This window comes from Fringilla coelebs (assembly GCF_963513975.1).
Source record: "Fringilla coelebs genome assembly, chromosome: 2".
NCBI classification, from domain to species: domain Eukaryota; kingdom Metazoa; phylum Chordata; class Aves; order Passeriformes; family Fringillidae; genus Fringilla; species Fringilla coelebs.
In genome coordinates, this window is record NC_140029.1 from 31489260 (window position 1) to 31500517 (window position 11258).

Sequence of the window (11258 nt, forward strand, 5' to 3'; positions counted from 1 at the left end):
CAATCTAGTGGCCATGTGGCTGATAGATGCAATGCTAATGATTTGCAATATGCAGAAGAAACACAGGTTTAATGTGATTAATTACTTACCACAGATGGATGAAGTATGTGAGGACATGACCGACTAAGGTTCCTGAGCCTAGACCAATCACAAAATAGTGCCTGGTCTGGCAGGTGTCAGCCATGAAAGGTTGTTAGACAACAAAGAGGTGAGAAGTGTTCAGGTATAGCTTTGGAAGTGATGGGGTTTATGCCTGAACTCAGCATATAACTTTAATAATGATTAGTGCTTAAGTCTGTGCCTGATGCTTGGTATGAAATAATAAAAGAAAGCAAGAAGGCAATAATAATAATCAAACAAGATCTCTGTTGTTCAGGTCTTGATGCTGAATTATGTGGACATGACTAGACACTCCTTGATCACTGACTGATCCTGCCTTTTGCTCTGTTTCTGGAAATCTACCCCAAAGTGAAGTGCTGAGCTGGCCTTTGCAATCTGAGAGTGTGAAGTCTGGTCCCAGAAAAAGGCAGCATGAGAAATAAATTCTGGATAGGGCATCATCTGAGTAGCTGCTCTCAGACCCCATGGATTACCTGCAAGTGTCATAGGAGTGGAGGGAGGCCAGCTCAATAAATGAATTTATTCTGTCAAGTCCTATGTTACAAGTAACTCCCTTTTTTTCTATCCCCCACCTAGAAATACTAAAATGAAGGCTTTTCTACCGAAATTTCTATAGAAATTTGACAGTACAGTTTCTAAGACAAGCCCTTTCCTTCCCCATAAGAGTAAAGCTGGTATTCTCAACCCAGTGTGAGGGATGCTGTCACCTCATTTCTCACATACACAAAAACAAGCAGTAGCTGATGCTGAAATAGCATGGCTTTTGTACTCATTGCATATACAATAACTGTGTAACCCACTTTTTGAAAGGAAAATTCTGTCAGTAGTGGCTGATCTGTCTCTTTAGAACAGCTGTATGTGACAGTTTGAGAGTGAGAGTTAAGCTCTGGAGCTGAAGAAAAGCCTCAAAGAATCAGAAGGTGAGGGTACTCGATGTTACCGTAGACTACTTGAGAACTCCTCTGAGGAGTATGTTACTCCTGAGCCACATTTAAAAGATAAATAGAGATAGGTACCACCACATTTGACACAAAAAAGGTTAACTCTCATTTTTTGTTCTTGAATCATGCTTGGGACCCTTCAGCATTCAGCCAGTCCAATGTGATTGTGGTGATCCAAGACACTGTGGTCTGCCAATTGCTCCTTGTTTCCTGTCCCTATGCCGAGCACCATTCTAAAGAAGGGAACTTATGCTCATACCTTCTTCATCAATTTAAGGTAACACATCAAACTGGCTAAAGCAGTGCATAACACCCCAGAGCATCACCTAAGAATATGCTTGTTGATGGAAAAGAAGTAGTTAACAAAACTTACTTTTAGAGAACCCATAATATTCTAAAGCTATTTTTTGGTTTTTGATTAATTGTTACAGCCATGGCTTGAGCTGCCTAAACTAAGCCAACCCTGGTGTAGTAGCCACGTAGCTGTGTCAGCTCATTGTTGAATCTGTGTTAATATAATTTGCATTTTGGAACACAGCCTGTTCAAGCATCACCTACCTGGTGGTATGACTTCAACATGTGACTCTTATAAAAAAGGTTTAAAAATTAACTTACCTTCTCTGCAAACCATGCAATATCCAATAATGATTGGCTTTTCCCAAGATGGCATTATATGAAAATCAGATGATTGATACACAGAACAACATTAATTACCTTCCTGATCTACTTCCTCCTTGCTAATTATTTCTTTTGTTAGTGCACCACCCTAGAAAAAAGCCTGAAATGGTTTCCTGTTTGTTTTCTAGAATGTTAACAGTCTTCAGTGCTTTGTATCATTAATTCTAGGCACACAGAAATGTCCTTAATAGTTATCATCAAAACACAGAATGGTTTGGGTTGAAAGGGACCTTAAACATCGCTTAGTTTCGAGCTCAATGTGCAGGGACATCTTCCATGAAACCAGGCTGCTCAAAGCCCTACACAGAGTGGCCTTCAGCACTTCAGGGATGGGGCACCCCCAGCTTCTCTGGGCAACCTGTTTCAGTGCCTCACACAAAGACTTTCTTCCTTGTATCAAATCCAAACCTACCCTCTGTCAGTTTGAAGCCATTTCCCCTTGTCCTATCACTACATGCCCTGTACAAAGTGCCTCCACAACTCTCCTGTTTGGCCCCTGTAGGTAGTGGAATGTGTTACAAGGTCTCCCCAGACTATTTCCTTTCCCAGGCTGAACAATCCTGAGGTGCTCCAGCCCTCTGATCACCTTGGTGATCCTCTTCTGGACTTGCTCCAGCAGTTGCACATCCTTCTTACTTTGGGAGCCCAGATGAGACTGTAGTGGAGGGGCAGAATCCCCTCCCTCAGCCAGCTGGCCCTGGCTGACTTTGCTGCAGCCCAGACACAGTTGCCTTTCTGGTCTGTGAGTGTACATGACTGGGTCATGTTGAACTTCTTGTCAAACAATGCCCCTAAGTCCTTCTCAGGGCTGCTCTCAATCCATTCATCCCCCTGTCTGTATTTGTGCTTGGGATTGCCCCGACCCACATGCAGGACCCTAACGTGGCTCAAACTTTGAATTACTTGCTTTAGGTGATAGATCTGTGTTTAAGATGGGATGTGAACAAGCTCTCATAGAATCCAATCCAGTGATCTTCTTGCTAGGACAACTTTCCTACAGTAAAATTTAAAACTTCATTTTAGAGAGCAGAAGGAAAATACTTGTTTCCCTCCCTCATAAACACTTCTGGCCTTAGTTACTTTATGTGAAGGCCAGAGAGATGCAGAGTGGGATGCTACTTCAATGCTCATCTGCATTCTTCAGAAAGGCAAGGTAAAGGAAAAGATTGGGACGCTCAGCACTTGTTCACTTCTGAATAGAGTGAAAACTGACAGCCTCATGTCTTACGAGTTTGAAGACTTGTGAAGATGCGGAGATGTAGTGCTCAGGGATGTGGCTTAGTGGTGGAATTGGCAGTGCTGTGTTAATGGCTGGACTTGATGATCTTAGAAGTTGTTTTCCAACCTAAATGATTCTATGATTACTTCCAGGTATGCTAGATGTGAGAGAGAGAAAACTATGGAAATGTAACTATTAAATTGGGTGTGTCCCTTTAAAAGCTGGGAAGGACAGCTGTAGAGGATTTGTCTGAGATGCTACAGATGCATCTTTAACTGGTCAGTTAGTGGTAGGTATCCGACCTACGTCAGCAGTGATTGGCAACTTCCCTATAAAGCAGTTACAAAGTCTGAGAATACCTGGTGTTACCTGTAATTACATCCCAGACAAAAGGAACAACCTGAGAAATTCATCTCCCTGTCGATGTTATGAAACAAGTTGAAACTCACAATGGAGACAATAATTAATGTGAGTATCATTCCAAGTAATTTTAGATGGTATTCTCACCACCCAGTGACATGTGATGCTAAAACCTGCAACCTGAAGGAGAGCAACATGTGCAGCATGTAGTGTTTTTCAAAATGATGCTCGATTTTGATCACTTCACCATCGAGCAGAATGTAAAAACTTCCTTTGGCATGAGGGGGAAAAAATATAAAGGGAAAATCTATGAGTAGGAAAGAACTGATTGTACTGAACCTTGGTGTGCTTTAGATCTCAGGAGTGGTCCTTTCTAGTTAATGTAGGACAAGTGGAAAATGCTATTGTGTCAGGTAACATTTTTTGTCCACTCTGCTCTCCCTTTACCTGAAGGTGACCAGCAGTGTCATTGACAGACCACAGAGAAAGCGTGTCTGTGGTCACTGACTGCAGCTTCATGCCAGGATGCCCATGAATACCAGGAACCTTTCCTGCTTCTGAAATTTAAGATGCAGATACTATTTGATAAGTGAACTCCTCCTCTTTCCTTGACTTCCCATCCCTTCCCTCCCAGCCACATGCTGTGCTGACCAAACCCAGCACAAGGAGAATAGGTATTGACACTACTCCTGGTGAAAACTTCTGAATTAAATCTATCATAAAAATAAAAATATGTGCTGTACTAGTGACAGATGCAGCCCACTCTCATCAAGTGGCTGACCTATACTCAATGCTCTATGTTTACATAGCCCCACAAAGACCTTTTAGCAGAAGGTGGTGTTTTCTGACACCATGAAGCTTTCATGACATCATGGTGCCTTGGACAAATGCACTAGCTGAGAGCCCTGCTCCATTCAGTATAATGAGCATGTTTCTATAGAGGCTGCTTGCTTTTGGCTTTTACTCTAAAAGGCAGTTGGAAAAATTTCTGTGGATAAAGAGGGTTTGAGTGAGAAAAAGTCCAAAACACTGCTGAAAAAGTACCCTCTTATCTGGGCTCACAGTGGAATTTGAATGAATACAAGGAATCTGTCCCAGGGACCTAAGAGCTTACAGCAGCACAGATAAAAACCTGCATTTAAAACATAATATCCACTACTCAATGAGTATATAAGGAGCAATGCAATGCAGAATAGGCATTAAGAATTCTTGTGACTACTGTGAAATGCAGAAAAATGTGATTACATTGTAACAAATGAAAGAGAAAAATATGTAGCAAAGACAAACAGTATTTCAATTCAAAACTTTATCTTAAGGACCAACATCAAGTGGACAACATATTAAGAAATAAATCTTACCTAAGATTATAGGCTACTTCTCAAAGAAGGTCTCAAGTCACCAGCATGAACACAGGCTCAGTGACAGAAGAACATTATTTTTTTGTCACTAACATGATGTTGTTTTTATAAAGGATACCCAGATGTTAATACTAAATTGTTATAATCTATTTGAGAGAATACATCTCTTTCTAGTACAAAATTATTGTCTTGTTCTGTAGAGGATAAATGAATGTATCTACTGGGTTTGCTGCCATCAAGCTGTGCACTGTGAGCTTTTCCCAGATAATTTCTTCTTCTTGTCCTTCCCTCCAGCATTTAATCAGTAGCTATTGCCTTTGAAAGGATTAAAGCACACTGTACGTGTGATGTTTCTACTTTCTAAGCGTTAGACCATAACAACACCACAAAGATGTGCACCTTACATTATGTCAAACTTTACCCTCTGCTTTTCAAAATGTTGAACCCCAGTAAAAGGATTACATGATAGTCTAGTCTGAGATACCACAGAAGATATCAGGTTTGTGCATGAAGAATGATTGCCTAGCTTTGTTGTAATCTTTGGGAAGGTTTTAGTACGAGTTCTGTATTTAGGACTCACCTCAACCCTTATACTAAACCTCCTGTAACATTGCCTGGTTTTGAACATATTCATTAGTATCTGGCCAAAACAGCATTTCCTACCTGCCACATCAGTCCTGAAAGAGCAGTGGGAATAGATGGATTCGTGATGCATTAAACAATGAAGAGAAGCCACCAGGAGAAAATCTTCCTAACCTCCATGCATGCTGGGCAGAGTCCAGGGAAGAGAAAAATGAGGTGAACAGAACAGGATTGAAGGGCACTGGCCTCCCAGACTCTCTTTCCTTCTCCAACTGACTCAGATGTTTTAGATATGTGAAAAGTGTCTTGGCTGCAAAATGCAAGTCTTTCAGAGCTCCTGTGTGTCCCCACTAGCTCCAGTTGCTGAGAGACCAGTCTCATCCTCCTAATTTCTGCTGCAGCCCCCTGCCTCCCCACATCTTAAACTCAGACCCTGCCTCAGCTCTCCAAGTAGTCAAGTGCCCACCCTGAATTAGGGTTGTTGTAAACAATGAAGCAGTGGGATGATTTTCCTTAATTGTCCTTGTTAAAATTCATATGGTTACTTAATTAAAGTATGATACTTAATTAAGTATGATTCTTAATTAAAAGCTTGTCTATCTGAAACTATTGAGGAAACAAAAACAATCCTTCCAGAAATATGTCCCGATGCAAAGCGAGGAGAGGACTAGACAGGGATCTGGATTTTGCCTGGCCTCTGCCACTGATTCACTTCAATAATTTCTGCAAGTCATTTACTTAAGTGCATCAATGTGCTTATTGATGGAGGAAAACCAGTGTTTATTTCCTTTCACAGAGTTGTCCTGACTCTGACTAACCACCCTTTGTGCAAATCTTTGGATGAAAGAAATCATTGGAGTTCTAAGCTCTTAATATATATTACTTAGTGTACTTTAAAACAGTCATCACACTAGGTAGGAATTAACATTCCAAAGCCCATAGGGTGGATACCTTTTCCTATGTATATATAGAAAAGTCATCAAGTGACCTGCCTCAGAGGAAGAACAACTGAATACAGGTGAGTCTGAATTCACTTACAGAATATTTATTTAGAACCAAAAGCCTTGATTTGTTTTGATTTAGCATTTTGCTAATATTGTGACTGCTATGGTGTTTCTGTATAAGGCATGTGAGGTTTTTGTGATGGGAGTGGAGTGAAAAAAATTCCTGCATGTGGAAACAGATATATCCTGTAGCTTTCAATTGGGACACAGATGGATTTGCCATTGAATTCATAGGTGTTGGGTCAAGCTCTATTGATCTGGGTTTGTGAGTACTTAGCCTTAGTGCTAGAGCTCAAACAGAGCTACTGGGTGTACCCTGATCTGGCCATGGGCATTGCTGGCCTGAAAAAGCTCAGTCAGGACAAGAGAGCCTTTCCAATGATACTGGTGGATTATTTGTGTTTCTGCATCTACATAATCTGGTTTGCAGTGGAAATGCAGTCTAGAGAAATGGTCCCATGCTATTAAAACTGAAAATGTGTTTTCAAGTGTTAACAGGATTAATGTTAATTGCCTACAAGACTCATGGTGTATTTTGTGTTTGAAATCTTGGGAAAAAAAAAAAAAAAACCAGCCCAAACATTTCTAAGCCATAAAAGCTGCTCAATTTAAATGTGTTAATCAGCAAGTCAAATACAGCAATTTTTTTGCATTTGATAGCTGATGATATTTTTGAATTTTATTAATAGGCAAAACACACACATTTATTAGTAAAGTGGTTATCTGCCAGTATCACACAGAGAAGTATTATTTCACCCAATAAATGTTGGAGTTGCCTTGCATGCTCTTAGCAGAGTATTGAGGGTCACAGTTCATGATTTTTGAAGACAACTTCTCTCAAGAGCCAAGGAAAAATGCTTTTTGAACAGGCAGGCAGGGGTTGTGCGCACTTTATAGCACATTAGACTTCAAGACTTCAAACACTTACAAAATTAAAGCAAAGCTAGTGGACCTGCTCATCATGAAGACACACTATGGGCCTTTAGGAGGGGCCATGTGAGCAAGCAATGACAACTGGCTGGGGCTAAAAAAGGCCCCTGCTAGTCCAGGCTACCAACAGGGACCTTCCTGATCCCAACCTCCCTAAGGGGAGAAAGTTCCTCTGCTGCCCAACCCCTCCTCAGCTAATGCCATCCCTGTCTGGTGCCTCAGGGTGGAAGCTTTTGGCATGCCAACTTTGCTAGAGTGCTGCTGAAAATCAGCAGTAATTTCTTCATGTTTTGCAAACCACTGTGTTTCCAGGTCTCCCAGGACAGCTGAGGAGAGCCATCACCATGATCCCTGCACTGCTGTTGCTGGGTCTTTCAGCCCTTGTTGGTAAGACAGGTTTGGGTTGCTGTCAAAAGCACACCGGGAATTGTTTGCAGGAGGACCTTGGAGAAGTCTGAGGCCCCCTTCCTGCATGGCCCTGTAAGATCTGGTGTGGCTGAAGGTCCTCAGCTGCTGTATGAGGCTGCTTGCTACCACATGTGCCTTTTAAACCAGCTCATCTGGAGGACGGGACTGAAACCAAGGGAGCCACAGCCATGTCTCCTCTTGGTTTTCCCAGCTAACCTCATCCAATCTCCTCGCCCTCTCAGAAATGGTCTCACAAAAGTGGCAATCTATTTGATAGAGGCTATTTGTTCCCCACTTACTGGGGAAATAGGGTAATTTTCCCAGACTGAGGCAAGCATTCTCCTGAATTAATTCCTCACCAAGTTATGGAGGGACACAGCAGACAATCCCAGCCAGGGTGCTCAGCTAGTGCCAGCCATCATCTGAGTGGGGCATTGAATGGGACCTCCCCTCTGAAATAAATGCAGAGGCTCTGGTTCTCCTCTCCCACACCACCCTTTAGACCTAACAGGGCAGGTGCATATTCATCTAAACAGTCCTTAGATCCATTTGCTTCAATATTCAATTAGAAAAGAACCAATTTCTGTTCTCTACCTTTCTTTGATAACATCACTGGTGGAGACCAGTAGCAACCGTACAAGCAGGGCCAACACAAGGGGATGTGGTTTGCAGGTCTGGACTCTCTCATGCTTGACTTGTATGCACTGGCAGGACTTGAACAATACTACTCTGAGATCTTATGTGTTCAAACAGCTCCATTTAATTTCAGCTCCATCCCTGAGCTACAGTTGCTATGGCGATATAAGTGCTCTTCAAGCCCCCACGATCTCCTGTACACCTGTAAGAGCCTCTGACTGTGGTATGTATGGTTCATTGCTTGATTTGTCAACTTGTTTGTACCTGACTGATGAGATGCCTTACCTCCTGTCATTGCCAAATTAAATGTGGTGCACCTATTCAAACAGAAAAAAGGGAGAAAGCAACACTTCCTCTTCCAAAAGAGCAGGTGAAGCCTCCAGACCTGATGGGAAGTGGAAGGACAAACTTCATGTCCCATAATCAGGATCTTTGGCCTCAAAGCAAAAGAAAATAGTACCACCACTTTTCAGTTAAATCAGCCTCTTCATCACCCAGGACTTCAGCATCAGCCTCCTCACTAAGCCCTAGGGCTTGTCTGCTCCAAGGGCAGGATACACAGAGCCAGGTCCTGAGTGCTGGCATGTTGGCTGAGCTGGCCAGTGCTTCACATTTCTCTCTTTCTTGCCTGGTGTCACCACACAGCTGACTATGTCACATACTGTCATACTGCTGATATCTCCATGTTCCTGGGATGTAGGCTTCTCCAGGGCAGACACCTGACCACGGGCGTTCAAGCATAGATCTCAACCTGCTTGCTTGTTTCCAAACTGTTCCAAATTTCCTTTTAAAAAGCCCCCAGTCTCTAGAAATAGAACACGGCTGTTACTGAAGTGTGGACAATCTGTAGTAACATACCCCTCAATTTTTTCAAATCCATTTTGAAACTGCACTTTTCTGACTCCAGAGGTGCAGCAGAAGAAGAGGACCATGCATTCCACCTCCTAAGAAGCCTCCCTGTTCCCCTGGTCATCCTTGGGTAGTGGAAGAACAGCTCCTTAGCCATGGTCAGAGCCAACAGAGCTGTGCTTGTTCCTCAAACCCCACTGCCCAACTTGATGTAGAAGCGATTTCTTAAGAGCTTGAGTTCCTCCTTTGACACACCTGCTCAAGGGGGAAGCGAGGGGTTTGGACAGGGCTGTGTGTAAGTCTGCCTTTCCCTACACCGCAGGATATGCCATGATACGGAGGACTGCTGAGGCGGACCTGCCCCGCCTGAGGAGATACGAGATCCCAATCAAGAGAGTAGCCAGAAACCTCTGCTTGGACCCAGCGCTCATCGGTGGCATCATGTCCCAGGAGAGCCGCGTGGGCCTGCTCCTGGACAACGGCTGGGACCGGGCACGGCAGAAGTACGGCCTGATGCAGGTACTCCAGGGTGACAAGTGTGAGCAACAGCACAGTCATGTAGTGCATACCCCAGGGCTTTATCGTGGCAAATGACTGTTCTGTGTTTGAAAGGGCACTTTATTGCAATCCCTCTGTATCCAAGGCTGTCCTGGATAAGGTCACTTCAATGAGTCAAAGCCTGGGAGTGCAGGGAAGAGGGAGTGGCATTCAGAGGGAAACCCATTTTCTTGCTTGTCTTTCCTAGATCAGCAGGCAGCAAGTGCAACCTGCTGTGACGTGGGATAGTGAAGAACACATCAATCAGTGCTCAAATATCCTGGTTCTTTCCCTTAATGAAGTACGGGCAAGACATCCCACCTGGACTTGGGACCGGCAGCTGAGAGGTACGGAATGAGCTTGGTGCTAGGGAGGGACAGACTGACTGATGGGAGTGCTGTGTGATTTTTGGTGTCACTTTTAAGGGAAAAAGAGCATCAATCTGGCAGATTTTACAGGATCTCTTACAAAAAAAACCCACCAGAAAAAAACCCACAAAAAACCCCAAACAAACAAAAAAAGACCCCAAAATAACAACCAGAACCAGAGTTTTCTAGTTTAACAGAAGCAGTACCATACCAGCAGACTAGCAATGAGAAATGGCTGTTAGATAGATAAATAAGATAGAAAGCAACTAAACAAAAGTCACTGGAGAATGCAGAAACTGAGGCATCACAACAGCAGAATTATTGTAGCAACCTTTTGTGTCCAGGAAGATTGTAATCCAGGTTTCCTTGCAGTTCATGCTGCGTGCTGGTTTGTTCACCATATGCTATTTCTTACTCTCCGTTCTTTGCTCTGCTACTGCCCTTCCTTTGCTCTGATTACACCCTTTTCTGGTAAAAGTGTTCCATTTCCACCTGCATTTGGAGAGAGTCATGGGCTCCTTCCCTACAGCAAGAAAGATTTTACAAAATCAGTCACTTTTCAGAAGTCATGCACGATTGGCACTTTGTCAAGCAGTTCCTGTTTGGTGAGATGCATGGCATTTTTTGCTAAAAATTTTTTCTCTTAAATTTCTATCTCTTACAAGCCCATAACAACTTCTTCTTAACTCTTTCCAGGGGGCATCTGCACCTACCATGCAAGAATGGGCAACCTCCCGGTCTATGAAGCAGACCCATGCAGCAGCGACTACAGCTACGCCAACAGCGTGATTAGGCGAGCCCAGTACTTTAAGAGAAATGGGTTCTAGGTCTTAAACCCACCCCACCACAGAGCCTCCCCTCTGCAGACTGGCCCAGCAGTGATGTAGTACCCACTACAGCCCAGTGCTGTAGTACCCAGAGCAGTTCCTCAGGTCTCCTGGCAGGACCGATGCTGGTGGCATTGCCAATGCCACCTTGCTCGCTCCAGCAAATCCCAGCCCCCTGCTCACTGATAGGCAAGCTCAGCACTGACTTCCAGGAGATCCCCAGGGATGAGATCCCACAAGCTCAGGGCCTTTGAAAGGCAGATGGGGGAACACCAGCAATGTTTAAATTTTGAGTGAGGAAGGTGTTCAAAGCTGCACCCTGGGGCTGTTTGTGCGTTTCCCAGACATGGACACAAACAGCTCTCCCTAGGCATCAGCTGTGCTCTTCCCATCTGCATCCACCTTCTTTCCTCTCCACAGCCAAAGCAGGGGATGCATACC

The 11258-nt window shown here is 43.6% G+C and overlaps 1 protein-coding gene across 1 annotated transcript; it reads left to right on the forward strand.

Annotated features, from left to right (window-relative positions):
- Nucleotides 1–7536: 7536 nt before the first annotated feature.
- Nucleotides 7537–10817, forward strand: LOC311166849 (lysozyme g-like; the record flags this gene model as incomplete). Its single annotated transcript, XM_084227044.1, has 5 exons — nt 7537–7579; nt 8370–8459; nt 9408–9604; nt 9831–9969; nt 10687–10817. The coding sequence occupies 5 exons, from the start codon at nt 7537–7539 to the stop codon at nt 10815–10817; spliced, it is 600 nt and encodes a 199-aa protein (XP_084083170.1).
- Between the last annotated feature and the right edge of the window lie 441 nt (nt 10818–11258).